Raw genomic sequence first — 18,471 nt, 5'->3', positions numbered from 1 at the left:
GACGACATATTTACAAGATGTAATAATTGTGCATGGAACACTTTGCTCTTAATATTAATCTGCAATCTGCAAACTGTCACTGCCCTGCAACACCCCCACATAGGTTTCCCACAATTTGAAATAGCAAAATGCACCCTGAATTCCCACTGAAAGTTGTTGGGGAAGGTTTGTCTACATGCCAATCTAATTTTATTGGTTGGGGTCCCTTTTTTTTGCCGCTTTACTTTCCCTGTGAAACATTCCCCCACAACCGTTCAGCAAACTAAGGAATGACTTAGCACTAACACAAGCATTTTCTTACAGGTTGCTATGGTTCCCCCACTCTCAGTCTGAACAGGCAATGAAAGAATCTCCTCCTCTTGGTAACAAGTAGCTTTCTTGGAATCGCTGGAGAATGAGATGGCGGTGCGGCCCCTGTGAATTGTCCTGGTAAGTCTTCTATGTATTCCAAAACAGTTCAGCTGAAAACACAAGGTTTCCCCCCCTCTAATAAATTCATTTTATAAGAAGAGTCCTGCGGTGACAGGCCATAATCAAAATCATAATTTGATTGAAAAGTCTGCTGGAATATACAGTCTTCAGTAAGCACCAGAGGTTCTGGCCTCAGTTGCGGATCCACAATGGCCCCTGGTGGCTATGAGCTGTGTATCTGAGCCATGGGGGGAAGAGTATAGGCAGCTGGTGCAAGCTTTTGACCCCCAACAGCAGCCTCTAGGGCAGAGCAAAAAGGACCAATTAGGGAAACCTCCCTTTTCTGAAATCAAAGATCCCTGCTAGATCAGACCAGAGGTCCCTCGAGGCCAGTCTTTCTCAATTTGCAAGGTTTTTCTTTTTCATGACAATTCATCAGCATTTCAATGCAGTTGCCCTCCGTACATTCTACCCGGCCCTCAGAACTCTCCCTGGCCCTCACCACTCATTGGGCCTGCTTCACATTCCTGTATTTCCCTGCCTGTAGAGCAGTGCTTTCCAAACTTGGGTCTCCAGCTCTTGTTGGACTACAACTCCCATCATGGGCGTAGGCAGGGGGGGCAGTTGCCCCCCTAGAAGCAGGGCCGCTGGCCAGCCTGCCCCACTGCCTGCCGCTGACTGGTGCCGTCTGTGGGGCGGGTGGAGAGAAAGCCCCAGAGCCGCGCAAAGCGTTTGGCTGGCTTTCCCTCCGCCCGCCCCACAGCCAGCCGGCTAGAAGGGATGTCTCCCTTCTCCCTTGCTGGCTGTGGGGTGGGTGGAGGGAAAGCCAGCTTTCCCTCCATCCGCCCTGGCGATCGCGGAGGGGGAGGAGGGGATCGGAACAGCCCGATTTCAGGCTGATCCTGGCGCCCCCTCGCCCCTGCCGATCGCGGAGGGGGAGGAGGGGGCCGGAGCAGCCCGCTTTTGGGCTGATCCTGGCGCCCCCTTGCCCCTGAATGACCATGGATTTCCTTGCCCCACTGTGGCCCCTCCCCCCGCCCCTTGCCCCGCCCTAATTTTGATCCTGGCTACGCCCCTGACTCCCACCATCCCTGACCACAGGTCCTGCAAGACAGGGAGGATAGGAATTGTAGTCCAACAATAGCTGGGGACCCAAGTTTTGCAGGGAGTCCCATAGTGGTTGGAATTGGAGCAGACAACAGGCAAAGCTGACTCATTCTCTTTTTGTCCCTATCCTCTTTCCCATTGCCTAGTTCTACAAGGGCAACACAGACTATAAGGAGGAGGGAGTTGGAAGGCAGGGTCACCTCCTGGACTGGATGTAAGAAGTCAGGCAGGCAGGTGGAGGCTGAGTTCAGACTGAGGTTAGTGGGGCAGCGCCCCACTCGTCCTACCAGACCAGCCTCCCGTGTTTCCAGGAATAATTCAGTGTGTTAAAAGGCTGCAGTTTTATCGCTGACATGAATTGGTTAGTACAAGAACAGAACATCTGTGCATAATATGTGTGCGTGATAAGAGAATTGTTAACGCATGGGTAAATTTTGCAGCTTATTGCTTTGCCTAATGGTGTTAAGTCTGCCTGCACGCTGTCTCGCTAAGAGGTTCTAATGACATTTCTTGTTCTTTTGCGTGTACACACACACACACAATTAATATGGTTCTATTATCTTGTTGGCTTTTGAAATCTTCCGCCTGCCACGTAATGGAAATGAGATAATGTGATGGAACGCTCCCCCCCCCCAAAAAAACCTGCCCAATTCATTCCTGGTATAATTTCATCCACCAGTGGAGTCTGTACCAGGAATAAATGGTATTTTCCTTCTGTGTTTTCGAAGGGGGAAAGGCAATACTAATAATTGAATTTGTGGTGCTTTCTGCTCTTGTGGATTTGAGGTATTTAACAGCAAAGCAAAATACTATGGGTTGCTTCTAGTGTTAAGTCATGCTCAGACCAGTTGAAAATAATGGGCATATTTAACACAGGTCCATTGGGCAGTATCCAGCAAACGCGTCCTTTCAGCTCAAGGATTTCTGCTTTCTCCGTCTTTTCTTCCCCATGCATGCCCCGTGCCCTTAGTACAGCTCACCAACTTCAGTGGCTCAGCTTGGAATAGAACTTGCTTGAATACAACCCTACGAGGCACATTTCTGCAACATGTCTTGACGTATTGTTTTCCTATCCATTTTGTTTCTGTATCCTTTATATATTTTCTTTTTGACAGTGAAATCAACACAACCAACGTAGCAAATAGAGTGTTGTTTAATTTTCCTGCTGTGCAATTGTGGACACATTGGTTCATTTGTTTTAAATTAGACGCTTTCTCTAGTATGTTTTTTTCCTTTTTGATGCTGCAAAAATCCATTTCATCTTGTTTTTTAAACACATTTATATCCAGGGTTGCCAGCCTCTAATTTCAAAACCAAGAGCCGTAGCTCATTAGTAGCACATCTGCCTTGTATGCAGGAAGATGCCAGGTTCAACCCCCAGCATCTTCAGGGAGGGCTGGGGGAGACTCCTTTTTTGAAACCCTGGAGAACTGCTGCCAGTCAGTGTCGACAATACTTAGCTAGATACCAACAGGTCTGACTCAGTATGATCCTAAAAGTAATGACACACTTGGAGGAGGCAAGAGGCATAGCCAACACAAAACCTCCATCTCTCATTATACCAGAACTTGGGGACATCAAATGAAGTGGAAACTTTGGTTAGATGTTTGAATAAATTTTATTTGAGGATTTCCACCCCCAAACTCAGTTCAAATTCTGCCAATTCCCAGTTGTCTCAGGAGTTGTGTGGGCAGGTGAACCGTTTAAAACCAGCTATCTCTGGTTACATTTCTTACACAAAATAATAATTAAAAAATCTTTTTATTTTTCAGTCAAACATGCTTCTGAGGCTTCGGACGCCGTACTGAAGGGCCTTCTCTTGGACTTCCTCCTGTGGTAGATTCACCCTGGTCCAAAATTCTCCAGGCATATTCGGCAGCGTTGCGTTTTGGCATCGCCAATGTCCCGCCATTTTGTTGTGGATTACTGGCTAGTGGCGCTGGAAGATGTCGACGTAGCTTCTTGACGACAAATCTGGAAGGCCGACTGCGTGCCTCCTCACCTTTTCTTCCTCCTGGCCTGGGGATTTATACGTTTATTCTCTTTCCTTCCTTTCTACCTCAAAAGCTGGTTTGAAGAAAAAAAAAAGTCTAAACATTTTCCAAAAGCAGTTATCAAAAATGACAAGTCTGTTCCGGCGGAGCAGCAGCAATGGCAGCTCGAGGAGTGGCTCCTCTGCCCAGGAACTCAACAACAGCCGCCCCGCGAGGCAAGTCCGGCGGCTGGAATTCAACCAGGCCATGGAAGATTTCAAAACTATGTTCCCCAACATGGATTATGACATCATTGAATGTGTCTTGAGGGCGAACAATGGCGCAGTGGACGCCACCATTGACCAGCTGTTGCAGATGAACTTAGACGGCAGCGGGTATGACGACAGCTCGGATTCAGATGACAGTATTCCTCCTGAGGTAAACCTCACTGTGTTGTGGGACGATGGTGGGTCTGGCTGCATCTCCAAGGAGGCCGTCCGCAAAATGCCCTCTGGTGGACCCCTCCTTATGCTTGCGTGCCATGCATACCTAACATGGTGGTGCTTCTTCCATTGCTGCTGGGTATCCTCTGTTTTTACTGCCCATAATTGCTGTGGGGCATTGTGGGAAGTGAAAATGGCAGCTGCCCAGCAATGAAGACCGGGGGGGGGGGGGGGAATGGGAGAATCCAATGAAAGGTGCCAAGGCCAGCAATGATACTGTGTGGTGAAACCAGGCCCGGGTGTTTGCTAGCTGATGTTCCAGGGGTCTGCTGTTTTTCTTGTGTGGAGAAAATAAAACCAGAGGATTTGGGGGGAGCAGGGGACTATGGAGTCAACAAACTGGACTGTGTTTGCTGAGGTAGTGGTTGTATTTTATACTACGGTTTTGTCATGCTGCTTTGTTTCTGATCGGTGAATATCCTGTAACTTGCTGCGGGAAGCCGGAAACTTTTTAGACCCCAAATGTTCTGGTTCTCTCCCCTCCCAACATTTGCTTTATTAATGCCATGTGGTAGCATTGGAGAAGCATCGTGGAATGACTGATAGAGCGGAATAAACCCGCCACTAATGCACTGTTGCTGTGTGAGGAACGTATTACGGTACTTTATAGGTCTGTGTTTCGCACACTACTCCATTATAAGCCATTCATTGTTTTCTTCTAGTTTTTAGGATTATTTTTTTAAAAAAATTGAAAGTTTTGGGGGTTTTTTGCTTGTTGCTCCCACTGTTTTTATGTAAACCGCTTAGCAGTTTGCAATGTATATAGCAGTATATATTTAAAAGAAATAAATACACTAGTCCCTCCAGCCCCGCCCTGCCCAGCGCCCCATGTTTTGGACTACAACTCCGATCAGCCTGAACTGGGGCAGAAAAATTCTATAAAAATATGAGATGAGCTGTGCTGGATCAGTCCACTGGCTCATCCAGTCCAACATCCTATAATCGCAGTGGATGCAAGTGGGAAGCTCTCAAGCACGATCTGTTCACAGGAGCACTCTCCCGTCTTGTGGTTTCCAGCAACTGTTATTCAGAAGCATAACCAGCCAGCATGAATTTGTCTAGTCCTCTCCTGAAGCCCACTCAATTTGGCGTCCATCACTACCTCCTTCGGGAGCAAGTTCCATAGTTTAACTGTGCAGTGCATGAAGAAGTACTTTCTTTTATCTATCCTGAATGTTCCAGCATTCAGCTTCATTAGCTGCCCACCAGCCCCAAACACTACAACAACCTTCCTTCATAGGCGCTCCACCCCCTTGATCATTTTGGTTGCCCTTCCCTGAACCTTTTTCCAACACTACAATATCTTTTTTCAGGTGAGGCACCCATTCCAAATGTGGTCGCACAGTGGATTTGTATAACATCATTAGGATTCCTTTTCTTTACTGGGTCAGTGTCCTTCATTGATCTCTCTGCTGTGACTGACTACAAGGTCTCCTGTTCCTGGTCAGCCACTGCCAGTTCAGACCACATGCAGGTTTATGGGTTTGGGGCTCACCTGTGAATAAATAAGGAGCACAAGAGTTATAGGGCATTAAAGGATAACATCTCCCGCCCCCTTAAGAATGGCAGTAGGAAAAACTATGTGCATAAGAGCTTTGCAGTGCAGAAAAAGACAAGGCGGGGGGGGGGAGAGAAAGGGGTGGATGACAATATCAGAGCAGCCATGGTGAGATGAAGCCAACGGCCTCACATTCTTCCAAAGCAGATCTGACAAGGGCAGGCTGTGTGTCGCGCTTGGTTAGAGGGACAACTGCAAGCGGGTTTCATGTTGCGTGAATAGCTCGCCGACTATTTGCGGATTTGAAAACATCCTGGCAAGATGATAGCACAAGCTCCGTGCTCCAAGGCTGCCAGGATCTCGGTGGAGTTGAAACTCTTTATTTTTTATTTTTGCTCTAGTAGCGGGAGGCGTCGGGTGTGGAGGGGCACGTCCTGCCTTGGGTGACTTAAGGCCAAGCGGCCAGTTGTCTGCCCAGTCTTGCAGTTCCCCCAGGGGTCTACCTGCCTCATGGCCCTCGCAAGATGCATTCAGCCCACCAGCTGGGCACAGCGGGGCCTCCAGAGGGCAATGGGAGCCTGGTTGTGTCGCGTGTTTGAGGCTGCAGAAGCAGAGGCAGTTGTGAAGCACCTGTCAGGCCCTGAAAGGTGGCTATTGAAGTTTATTAAGCTGTGTGGCGTCTTAAGATGCCAAACCTTGCTCTACTGCAGTGCTTGCCAAACTTGGGTCTCCAGCTGTTTTCGGACTATAACTCCCATCATCCCTAGCTAGCAGGACCAGTGGTCAGGGGTGATGGGAGTTGTAGTCCAACAACAGCTGGAGACCCAAGTTTGAAAATCACTGCTCTACAGGCAGGGAGCCTTAGGTGCGTGAAGCAGAGGTGTGAAGCAGGGCCCGTGAGTGGTGAGGGCCAAGGAGAGTTCTGGGGGCCAGGTAGAATGTATGGAGGGCAACTGCATTAAAATGCTGATGAATTGCCATGAAAAAGAAACTTTGCAAGTTGCTGCAGAAATGTGGAGAGTGAATTTAGGGTTGGAAAAATGAGAGGCTGAGTGGACGGAAAGTTCTTCCGTGACTTGTCCCTTGCTGCCCCCTCCCTTAACCCTCACTTGCTACTTTTAACCTTCAACTCCTTCTGCAGATCTTTTGAGTTCATTTTTCCTTTGGCCTCCTGCTGTCTCCGTTCCCACTTCCCCTGCCCTTCATCTTACAGAGTTGTCAGTAGCTTTTTAAACAACAAGAAATTAAGAGCTGCCTTCTTTTAGTGAAAGCGAGGAAGCCACAGGCATGAGACCTCAGTGGGGATGTCATAGAATTTGGTCAGAAATGGGAGCAAAAATTGCCACAATTTATATATTTTTTCGCCTCATGTCGGGAACAGTATTTATGGTTGTATTTTTAGTCTGGAAACCTAATGTAAAGGATTGTGTTACTGTCTGTATCGTTTTTGACGTTGCCCTTCTACTGAAATGCATTAATATGAATTATGATATCAATTGCACAAGTTTTCGCCCTAGCAGATAGAGAGGCAGTTAACGTAGGTCTTAGCAAAAGTCAAATTGTAGCAGAACAGAAACGCTGCTGATTGCAGTGAGCACAATCGCTGCCTCCTTTACATCCCTAGTCCTCACCGTTACTGGATCTCTGTAATGTCCTAAGCCATTCTAAATTCTGTCTCCTTCTGCCTCTCTCATTTGATTCAGATCTTGGAACGGACTCTAGAACCTGACAGTTCAGATGAAGAGCCGCCTCCGGTTTACTCTCCCCCCTCCTACGACATGCACGTGTTTGACAGGCAGTACCCACAGGCTCCCCCAACACCACCTCCCAGGTAAGCAGGCTAAACTCTTATTGGGAGTTCAAAAAATTCTAATGCATTTTGTTCAGCAATCAGGCGATTTGCATCAGCTGTCCATCTGAGGCATAAAGTGCATTGCCTTGCTGGCCTAAGAGCGGAGTGAAAAATAGCTGAATCCACAATATCTGGCCCACTAATCCAGTCTTGCAATTAAGCACTAGCCTGGTAGCCATAGGCAACCAGGAGTTTCATGTAAACAAGTGACCAGGCTGGCAGAGGAGGAATGGAATATTCCATCCTTCCTCTGTGCGTGCCACAGAAACCAAGCAGAGCAAAGCTCCCCTCCTCTGCACACAGTCTGTGGAGATTAGGAGAGCAGGGCAGGATGTTAGAAGCAGGGTTTCATCACCAGCTGGATGAATCACAGGCCTTTGGAAGCTACCCCTCTCCCGCCCCATCTTCAGCTAAAAGCAAGCTGCTAAGAGGATGCTTGAATGCAGGGACTCGCCTGGGCTGTGTGGAAGCGGCTGCAGTTTGCATCTCGGGATGTTGGAGGATTCCCACGCAAACAAGAAACTGCTGCAGTTCATGTTTACGTCTGTAGCCAGGAACGGAAATAATGCTGTTATACAAATCTATGGTGCGGCCGTTGTTTGGAATATTGTTCACAGTTGTGGTTGCCTCACTTCGAAAACGATATTGTGGACTTGCAAAGGGTTCAGGAAAGGGCGACCCAAACGATCAAGGGGATGATCCCCTCATATGAGGAAAGGTTCAGCCTTTGGGACTTTTTAGTTTGGAGGAACGGTGAGTAAGAGGCGACATGATGCAAGTTCATAAAATGATACATGGCGTGGAGCAACTAGATGGAGAAAGGTTTTTCTTCCTCTCTCATAAAACTAGAATCCACAAAAGTTGAACGCTGGAACATTCAGGACAAATAAAGGAAAGTTCTTGTTCATGCAGCACAGTGTTAAACTTTGGTACTCCCTCCCACAGGAGGCACTGGTGGGCACCAACTTGGATGGCTTTAAAAGAGGATTGGACAAATGGGTGGAGGAGGAGTATAGCCATGCTGGCTATACTCTGTCTGCACCATCAGAAGCAGGAATGCTTTTGAAAACCAGTTGCTGGAAACCACAGGAGGAGACAATGCTTTTTTACTCAAGTCCTGCTTGACCGTTTCCCACAGGCATCTGGCTGGCCACTGTGAGAACGGGATGCTGGACTAGATGAGCCACTGGCCAGATCCAGCAGGCTCTTCTTATGAGCCAAGCCAACACGATTTGCATTCCTCCACACAGTTGCTGTTTTTAAGTCCCCAAACAATATGTAATTAATGACTTTATTTCAGCACATTGTGTCGTTTCCTTTACCCTTGAAATAAGTGCTAAGTTAAAAAGCAGACAGTGAGATGGAATGATGTAGTATTTAGCAGAAACTGAACTGCAGAGGAACAGAAACATTGCTGATCTTTATGGATACAGGACAGAATGGAAGCCACTGCCTTCTGACATCCCTTTTGGCATCCTGATATCCAAGGTGAGGGGCAGCACAGCTCTCGTCTGCAAAGAACGGGGGGGGGGGGGAGAGAGGTTTGAGCCCCAATTTGAGCCCCTGGCCCACTTTGACTTGGGATCGTTCCCTGCCAGCATCTCCACCGCCGGCTTCAATTACCTGCTCACTACCCTCTCTTTTTATAAACCCTGTCCTAATGAAGACACTAACCTGTGTATACAGTCATAATTGCCTCTTGCCACCCTCTCTGACTTTCACGCTCCAATGAAGGGGCCGTGAAGGGGAATTCCCAGCATTGAGATGCTTGGTTATTAGCAGCTGCGAGCCGAGCCAAGATCTGAAATATAGCAGAGCCTGGGTCCCTGTGGCGTTCTTTCCTCATTTTTTCCTCTCCTTCTTTGGCTTTGAGCCCTCTTCCACAAGTTGGCCTCCTTCGCGTGTGCCAGTTAAGGGAGCCTAGGCTACTTTCCTCTCCCTTCTCTTGAAATCCTGGCACAGCAGAGAGACCAGATCTCGATGGGTGTTCTCAGACTCCTGCCTCAGCCTTTAGAGTTTGTTGAGTTTCTTTTCATAGAATCATAGTTGGAAGGGACCCAAAGCACCATTTAGTCCAACCCCCTGCAATCCATTGTGTGGAGATTTTCCTTCCACAAAGAACGAAGGACCGTTTTTGTTTTTTGCAGGTGTAGTTTGCAGCTTGCTGCTGACACAAAAATAATAGTTTACTACTTAGGTCTTCAACCAGTGGGTTCAGACAAAGCTTTGGCTACCATGTTGGTGTCTAGATAAAGCTCACCAGAGCACTCTATGACGTGTCTGGGCTAGATGTAAATGTCTGATGCAACACTCATTTTCTCAATTTCTATGAGTGCTGCATTGTGGCAAAGGAAAGGCACGAGCATTTTCCAATAAGATACATATTTCTGACCAGTCATACCCCCCCCCCCCCCCACTTTCCTGTGGCTATGCCTGCAGTGAGGGCACTCGGTTCACTTTCCAGTCTGCTCCTGTGGTTTTCAAGACTCCTCGTAAAATGGAATTTTGCTGGGAACTAGCATGCAGGGACGGGGTGGCACTGTGGGTTAAAGCACTGAGCGTAGGGCTTGCCGATCAGAAGGTTGGCGGTTCGAATCCCTGTGACGGGGTGAGCTCCTGTTGTTCGGTCCCTGCTCCTGCCCACCTAGCAGTTCGAAAGCACATCAAAGTGCAAGTAGATAAATAGGTACCGCTCCAGCGGGAAGGTAAACTGCGTTTCCGTGTGCTGCTCTGGTTCGCCAGAAGCGGCTTTGTCATGCTGGCCACATGACCCGGAAGCTGTACGCCGGCTCCCTCGGCCAATAACGCGAGATGAGCGTCGCAACCCCAGAGTCGGTCATGACTGGACCTGATGGCCAGGGGTCCCTTGACCTTTACCTTTAGCGTGCTGAAGTGGTGAGGCAGATTGGTTGCCATCATAGCAGCAGTGGCAGCCCAGGAAATGACAGCAACCGTCTGGTAGCTGCAGGAGGTTAGAGTTTCTGGAGGGAGAAGGGCTGCAGTGTTTGTTTGTTTGTTTGTTTGTTTTTCATTCATTTCATTTCTATACCACTTCATATTAAATAAAAAATAAATAAATAAAATCTCAAAGCAGCTTACAATCTACATAAAAACATCAAATAAAAACAGTCCAGAATTAAACGTTATGGAAGAAAGTCAAAGTATACATTCAAAGGAGCATAATCAACGGGAGACTAAAATATTATCTTAAAAGATTTCAGAAGGAAACATTACAAAGGAGGTCAAGTGCAGAATGCACATGTAACGCAGCAAAGTCCCCCCCCCCAATTTAATCTTCACATTTCAAATGAAAACCTTACTAATGGAAATCAAATATAAAATGCATGTTTAAAACAGCATAATTAGCAAGAGACTAAAAATATTTTCTTACAGCTGTTGCTGTCCTGCCAATGGAGGTACACGGCTGGTGGCAGCTGTGAAGATCAGGCTTTGGTGACCTGAGTCTGCACTAAGAGACAGCCAAGATGTCTCTGACCTCTAACAGCTTCAGCTTTTGTAGCTGGAGTCAGTCTGGACCTCGCCCTCCCAGGCCAGGTGGGAAAAGACCAGCAAGGCAGGGAGCACGTCATCCAGGACCATAGCTGCCAAGTACCCCGTTTTTCCTGGGAAACCCCCGTATTTTCTTACCGTTTCCCGCTGGTCTCCCAAATGGATTTATAGCCCGTAAATCCCCCAGAAAGCAGCTCCTGTTTCTGGTGCCGCTCTGCCCATGTATGGGCACCGTAAATCGGGCCCCGCCGGCATCGGAAGTCACTTCTATGCATGTCTGGAAGTGCATAGAAGCGACTTCTGGTGCCGCTCTGCCCATTTCCAAAATGGCCGCAGTGCCAGAAGTTGCTTCTATGAAAGTCCGGAAGTGTGTAGAAGCGACTTCTGGCACTGCGGACATTTTGGAAATGAGCACAGCAGCGCTGGAAGTCGCTTCTACACACTTCTGGACATGCATAGAAGCGACTTCCGGTGCCGCGCCGCCGCTGGTCCCGGATTTTTCAATCCGGAACTTGGCAGCTATGTCCAGGACTCACAGCCAAAATGGTCATCCTCACTCCTCCCCCTGGAACTTGAAATTTGGCTGGGTCAGGGGAAATCCTGTACGGAATTGATAGTGTTAAGTGCTAGGAGAGAGAGCCAGCCTTCCAAGCCTAGGAGCATAGGAAGCTGCCGTATTGCAAGTCAAGACCACTGGTCCATCTAGTTCTGTATTGTCTACACTGACCGGCAACAGATCTCCAGTGTTTCAGGGAAGAATCTCTCCCACTCCTATCTGGAGATGCCCAACAAGGGCTGGGCCTGGGGACTTTATATGCAGAGCAGATGCTCTAATAGTCTACTACGAGGTTTTGAAGCTTTGTCTTAATACGCCTCCCACCCCCACCCCACCCCATTGACCTTGCAGGAACGATCTCCAGAATTCCAGCGGACCCCAAGTGCAAAGGCGGTACCGGAACTGGAATCCTCCGTTGCTAGGCAACCTGCCTGATGACTTCCTTCGCATCTTACCCCAACAAATGGAAAAGGTGCAGGTAGGGTGGATATAACTCTCTATATTTGGGCTATGAGTTCAAAATACCGACAAGGTTTGTTCAGTGTTTCGGCCTTTCGGGGCATTAGGTAGCTCAGCAACTTGTGTGTGTGTGTGTGCGTGTGTTGCCACAAGCTCTTGAAACACACTTCAGCCCTCCTCAATTTGCATATAGGCCCTAATAGGTCAGGTACCACCTGCTGAACAATGGAATTGCTTTTGGGACATACTTGTTCTCTGATCTCAGCAACTTAGGAGTCATAGAATTGTAGAGTTGGGAGGTACCGCAAGGGTCATCTCGTCCAACCCCCTGCAATACAGGAATCTTTCACCCAAGGTGGGGCTCGAACCCATGACACTGAGATTATGAGTCTCATGCTCTACCACCTGAGCTATCCCTCAGGTCCTTGCTGCTTCCTCCATTGCATTCCCCCTATTTTACCTTCTCCGTCCTGCCCTGCTTGACCCACATGGTCATGCCTCCATTCCTAGAAGTCCCTTTTCCTGCCCTTTTGGGTTAGTTTTAAGAGCAGGTTTTAGATCTAAGCTTCAATTTTATATGTAATCATAGAATCCCAGGGGGGTATTTTATTACTTGTAACCGTTCCAGATCAGATTGGATGGCAACCCTGTGAACCTGATCTTTAAAAGATCTGTTTCAATGAAAGAGGATTCAGGAGAGAGGAGAACTCCCAAGGAAAACCAATAATGTTGAATGTGGTGTACAAGCCTTTAGAGGCAGGCACGTTGTTGCTGTGGTTGTTGTTTTTTATTCATTGCATTTATATCCCACCCCTTTCTCCAAGGAGCTGTACATCGTTCTCTCTCTCCCAACTTTATCATCACAACAACCCTGTGAGCTAGGTTAGGCTGAGTGGGGATTAGAACCCTGATCTCCCAGGACCTAGTCCAACACTCTAACCCAGGGGTCAGCAACCTTTTCCAGCCGTGGGCCGGTCCACCGTCCCTCAGACCACGTGGTGGGCTGGACTATATTTTTTTGGAGCGGGGGGGGGGAATGAATTCCTATGCGCCACAAATAACCCAGATGCATTTTAAATAAAAGCACACATTCTACTCATGTAAAAACACACTGATTCCCAGACCGTCTGATTGAGAAGGCGATTGGGCCGCATCCGGCCCACGGGCCTTAGGTTGCCTACTCCTGCTCTAACCATTACACCATACTGAGATCAAAAGCCGAGCCTTTCCATTTGCCCCAAGAGACACAGTTTAGGTGGTGCTGTGTTTGGAAGAGAAGAGACTTGTGGGTTTAGCGCCAAGCTGGACATCCAGTATCAGATGCCCATCACAAAATGTAGGCTCCCACCAAGCATCTAAAAAGCGTTAAGTTTGGAGTGTATGATTTGGAGAGGAAATGCCATGGGCAAGAAAACAACATTTCACCCTGTTTCCTGCATTCCTCTCCCCCAGCTCCCCCCTCCCAAATCACACACTCCCAGTCCTGCTTTTTAGAGTAGGCAGAGATCTGGTTCTCCACTGAAAAATGAAGCCTTGTGGATTTGAGTCCTCAGAGTGACAGCTTCACGTGTTACCTTTTGGGGGAGGGCCGGTAAAGGTGTACACCTAAGATTATTATTTTTTAAGTGTCTATTTAAAAGAAAGTGTGAATGCTGCAAACCTGGATGTGAGGGGGAAAGGGTACAGAGAGCCCCCCCCCATCATGAGGAGCAGCTCATCCACCAGCAGTAGCATCAGCGGGGAGGGGGAAGAGTCCAGTGAGGAAGGAGGAAGGAGGAGACGGGGCTCTAGCAGCATAGGAGAGCCCCTGCTGCACATGGGACAGGAAGAGAGAGAGGGGGAGAAGGAAAACATGGAAAGGAGACCCTTTTCCCCTCCGGTTCCGGAATTACGCAGGAGGAAACGCGGGAGGAGATTTGGGGTGCCCAGACTCTTAATGTTGGAAGAGGACGCGGAGCGCGCCATTCCAGGGTTCTGGGTCAGACTGAGCGGATGTATCCTGTATAGCTCTAGCACTGTAAATAGCCTGCACTTAATAAAAGCATGAAAAGGCAAAGGTCTGGAGAGTCGTTACTCTAGAGTAGTCGCAACGCATCACCTGTGACACTAGGTTAGCAAAATGCATGCATCATACAGGTGCAGCCATCGGAGGGGGGGGGGGCTCTGATGGGTTAGGGCTCTGGGCTCTGGCTCCCTGTGGTGGCCATGGGTTTGCTGCCCTGTGAAGCTTGCAGTCCCTAGCCGTTCCTTCTCTCTCTCTACGTAAATGCCACCTCCAGAGTCCGCAAAGCTGCCACCAAAAAACAGCAAGCCCCGGAAGCCAGAGGGCCCATGGCTCATTGGACCAGGAGAGGAAGTGGAAGCAGTATCTAGAAGACGAGCGGATCGCGCTCGTCCTGCAGAATGAAGAGTTTATGAAGGAGCTGCAGAGGAACCGGGATTTCCTCCTGGCCCTTGAGAGAGGTAATGGCTTATTTCATAATCTTAGCGTGCTTTGTTTGTTTGTTTGTTTGTTTGTTTCCTTTTTGGTAGGAATGTGGATTTTCTTTTAGCCAACCAATTTCATGAACGGTCCCCTGCCCTGTTTTGTTTATGTTTTATTACTGTTGTTGCTTTTGAATGGTGTGCTCTGCTGTATTTAGGAAACTGAGGTGATTATATATAAAGTAACATTCCTCAACACAAAGCCTTATCTGAGGCAGAGCAGCAAAAGCCTGTCAGTATAGAAAGGTCTTGACCAGGCTTCCTCGAACTCGGCCCTCCAGATGATTTTGGCCTACAACTCCCATGATCCCTAGCTAGCAGGGACCAGTGGTCAGGGGTGATGGGAACTGTAGTCTCAAAAACTATCTGGAGGGCCAAGTTTGAGGAAGCCTGGTCTTGACTGACCAATGGCAAATGGCAGAGAGTGGGCCATTTGAACCTCAAGCAGCAAGGAATTCCATAGAGGATTGGCCTGAATGCAAGGCAGCAGGTCTTCCCCTGAGCTATGGTGCCTGAGTGGAAATCAAACCCAGAACACAGCAGGGAAAGTGCCCAATTCCTGACCACTTGACCGCCAGCTTGTGACACTCATGCATTTCCTTCTCTTACTTTTTTGGTCGCCATCTAGATCGATTGAAGTATGAGTCGAAGAAATCCAAGATGAGCAGCGTTGCCCTCAGTAATGATGTTGCTTTCACCTCTGTAATATCAGGTATTACCACCCCAATAGTTCCCCCCCCCCAAAGGACGGGTGTTAGCTTTGTGGTCAGCTGCCAGAATGTGAGGGTGCAAATCCAGTAAAAAAATATTCCAGTTCAATCAGTACTTAGGTTACTTTGATTATGCAGGTGTGGCCAATGACTGGCTCAAGGTCACTCAGAGAGCTTTGTCTCCATGTAAGAATTTGAACCTGAGTCCCCCCCCCCCGGCATTGTTTGACACCAACAGTTAAGCTGTGTATGGGGAAGCTTTCTTTTGACCATTTGGCACGTTCTGAATTTTGAGAGAGTGCTGGGGGTGCCAGTCACAAAATGGCTGCTATGGGGTGTGTGTGTGGCATAAGACAAAATGGCTGCCAATGGTAACACAGAATTAGACGGTCACTCGTGACAAATTTAGGCTTGCCATGGGAAGTCAGCTTTGTCCTGCTGTTCCAGATCGTGGAGATCACGCAGTATTGATTTTACACATGCACACACATTCTCTTGCTGTCTGATATAACAGGGAGCATTCTTCAGCAGCAGCAGAAATAAACCACACCATGTAGACTCTCGTTTCACAGAAATAGCTTAGAGGAGAACCTGCACATTTTGCACCAAAACTTCCCTTTTTAGGAAGACTAGAGACTTTTTTTTTAAAATGAAAGCTCAGCATTGGGGATGTTGCCCCAGGGCAACAGTGAGAGCCTCCACGGGCATCAGTTGCACCCATAAGTGCCAGGTTGGACATGCCCGGTTTAGTATGTCCTGGGCACCTGGGGCAAATAGCTGGTGTGAAGCGACAAACAGCTTCTGGAATATGTTTTCAACTCTTGCCTTGTACATTTGCAAGCAAATGCTCATAAGTATCCTTTTGCTTTGGACTGCTGGATCAGGACTTAGTCTTCCCTGCTCCCCCCACTCCAGATCCTCCCCCCATCCCATGAGGAATGGGCACAAAATGGTGAGCAACCTGCTCTGGTCCCCAGTCATAGTAAGCACAGATTCCTCCTTCCTTTTCATCTTTGAACAAAGGGGATATTGGCTCGCTGGCAGAACAAGGAAATAATCCTGCTTAACCTTCACTACCCAAGCCGAGCGGCAGCCTCGGAGGAGGGAATTAGAGCCACTGTCTGTCGCTATCACATGAAAACTATGGAACCGCCGGGGCCTAACCAAGTATTATAAAGCGACTGCTTCGGCTGAGGATGCAAACAGCAATTGATGCTGCGCTGCAGGCAGTGGAATCTGGTCTGTCTGGGCGAATGAGGCAGCGCCCCACCAAGCTCAGCCTGTCCCCTTCCTGTGCCTTATCGCATACAACTAGTCTACGGGATGGCCCTGCCTGCCATCTTCCTTCTCCTTAGTCTCCGAGTTGCCCCTTTAAGAACTCAGCAGGAAGATGGAGGCAAAACTAGAATGAGCTGGCTCTACCAGTCTTTGTCTCTGGCGCCACCTGCTGTTGGGCTCCCTACCTTCTGCCCTACCATTCCCAGAGGGCACCAGCCATCGCTGGATTCAGGGGCAAAATTCTGGAAAAGACAGTTTAAGAGGATTGGGGCATTCTGGGCATGTCCCACTGTCAGACCTCTCAAGAGCCAAATTTGGTGCTGAATGCCGAAGAGTTGCGAGGAGACGCTCTCTGGTTCTTTATTTATTTGTATTAAGTTCCTATTCCTTAAGGCTGTAAATGCTGCATTGCATGATCTGGAGAAAAATGTAGGTATCTGAAGAAGTGTGCATGCACACGAAAGCTCATACCAAAATAAAAACTTAGTTGGTCTTTAAGGTGCTGCTGGAAGGAATTTTGGAGAAAAATGGACAGGTTCCTCTCCTATCGTACTACCCTGTCATGCAGAATTCAGCAGTCAGGGTGCTCACTGGGGACAAGACGATTGCAGATGTAGCGCCAATCCTGGCCCAACTTCACTGGCTGGCAGTTAGTTTCCAGGCCCAATTCTATGTGCTGGTTTTCACCTATAAAGCTTTAAACAGTTCAGGACCGCAATACCTCAGGGACCGCCTCTCCCCGTATGAACCAACCCGGACCCTGCAATCATCACCTGAGGCCCTTCTTCATGTGCCTCCTCCACATGAGGGTGGCAACATGAGAATGGGCCTTTCTGGGGCGACTCCCTGCTTGTGGAATGCTCTCCCCAGGGAGGTCCACCTGGCGCCTTCATTACCTATCTTTAGGCACCAGGCAAAAACATTCCTCTTCACTCAGGCCTTTGGCTAATTAAACAATATATGACCTTTCAAACTGTGTGTGTAGTGGTTAAGAGAGCCAGTGTGGTGTAGTGGTTAAGAGCGGTGGACTCGTAATCTGGGGAACCAGGTTCGCTTCCCCGCTCCTCCACATGCAGCTGCTGGGTGACCTTGGGCTAGTCACACTTCTCTGAAGTCTCTCAGCCCCACTCACCCCACAGAGTGTTTGTTGTGGAGGAGGAAGGGAAAGGAGAATGTTAGCCGCTTTGAGAATCCTTCGGGTAGTGATAAAGCGGGATATCAAATCCAAACTCTTCTTCTCTTCTTGTGTGTGCCGGGGCGTGTGTTATTGTTCTTCGTTACTATGTTACGTATTTTTGTGTTTTTATATCGCAAACGGCCCTGTGATCCTTGGATGAAGGGCAGTGTAGAAAATTAATGAGGACCATAAGAAATGGCAACATGCCTAACATGTTTAATTCCCTCTCCGTTTTTCAAAATACATACAATCGGCTTTCCCGCCACAATACCCCTGACTTTTAGCATTTTGTCTTAACTGCACATGTTGAAAATCCGCCTCTGTTTCCTCAGAGTTGTGTTTTAATCCCGAGTTTGTTTTGCCTTCCAGACGATGTAGCTCGCTCCAGTGGTGCCGTCTCCGATGATGCCTTATTCAGGGACAAATTAAAACACATGGGAAAATGTGAGTTGTGTCACAGTGGATTTGGAGCTGCGGTGGGATTTCCCCCAGCACCCTGCATGAGTGAATGTACCGTAAACGCTGCGCTAGGCCACTGAATTACTTTGCCAGTATATGGGAATCTGAATATCTGCCTGTAACTGATGGGAGTTTTTGGGAGGGTGCATTTGACCCTTGCAGTATACAATGCAGGTATGAGCTTTTGCCAGCACAGAGGGGTGAATGGGGATGATTGCACAGTGAGCTCAGGCCTTCGGATCCATTTTCCTGGCCCACCACATTTGGCCCCTGGGTGGTGCAGGGGCCTTTTCCAGGGGCTCCTCCACATTATTCTCGTTCTGTAGTCAGGGATACGGATACCTTCTGCAATGTGCACAAAGCCGGGTGCGGAATTCAGTATCCCGAGAAGATCACGTCTTTTATTTTAAACAGGTTCTCAGTCCTTAAGGCTAGAACCCTAATTCCAAAAGCCAGAACGAGTAGGGTGTCCAGTGGTCTTTGAATTATCAATC

The 18,471-nt window shown here is 48.3% G+C and overlaps 1 protein-coding gene and 1 non-coding gene across 8 annotated transcripts in view; one reads left to right on the top strand and one right to left on the bottom strand.

Annotated features, from left to right (window-relative positions):
• CUEDC1 (CUE domain containing 1) overlaps positions 1-18,471 on the top strand; it is a 62,501-nt gene that overhangs the window by 39,045 nt on the left and 4,985 nt on the right. For 4 of the 7 annotated variants that reach the window (XM_035139292.3, XM_088658129.1, XM_088658130.1 and 1 more), the window contains exons 3-9: positions 304-429; positions 3,291-3,929; positions 7,196-7,323; positions 11,762-11,888; positions 14,149-14,332; positions 14,982-15,065; positions 17,888-17,962. In XM_035139292.3, coding sequence (XP_034995183.2) covers positions 3,639-3,929; positions 7,196-7,323; positions 11,762-11,888; positions 14,149-14,332; positions 14,982-15,065; positions 17,888-17,962 — 889 coding nt within the window. In that variant the 5' untranslated portion in view covers positions 304-429; positions 3,291-3,638. Of the gene's footprint in view, positions 1-303; positions 430-1,664; positions 1,880-3,290; positions 3,930-7,195; positions 7,324-11,761; positions 11,889-14,148; positions 14,333-14,981; positions 15,066-17,887; positions 17,963-18,471 lie in introns of all 7 variants that reach the window. The other 3 variants (XM_088658131.1, XM_088658132.1, XM_088658133.1) reach the window with 2 other exon arrangements.
• On the bottom strand, positions 12,217-12,292 carry TRNAM-CAU (transfer RNA methionine (anticodon CAU)). The gene has a single exon. It is a non-coding gene; the product is annotated as a tRNA-Met (tRNA).

This window comes from Zootoca vivipara, chromosome 14, assembly GCF_965207765.1.
Source record: "Zootoca vivipara chromosome 14, rZooViv2.hap1.1, whole genome shotgun sequence".
NCBI classification, from domain to species: domain Eukaryota; kingdom Metazoa; phylum Chordata; class Lepidosauria; order Squamata; family Lacertidae; genus Zootoca; species Zootoca vivipara.
Note: the sequence above shows the minus strand (reverse complement) of the source record. Positions and strands in the feature narration are given on the sequence as shown.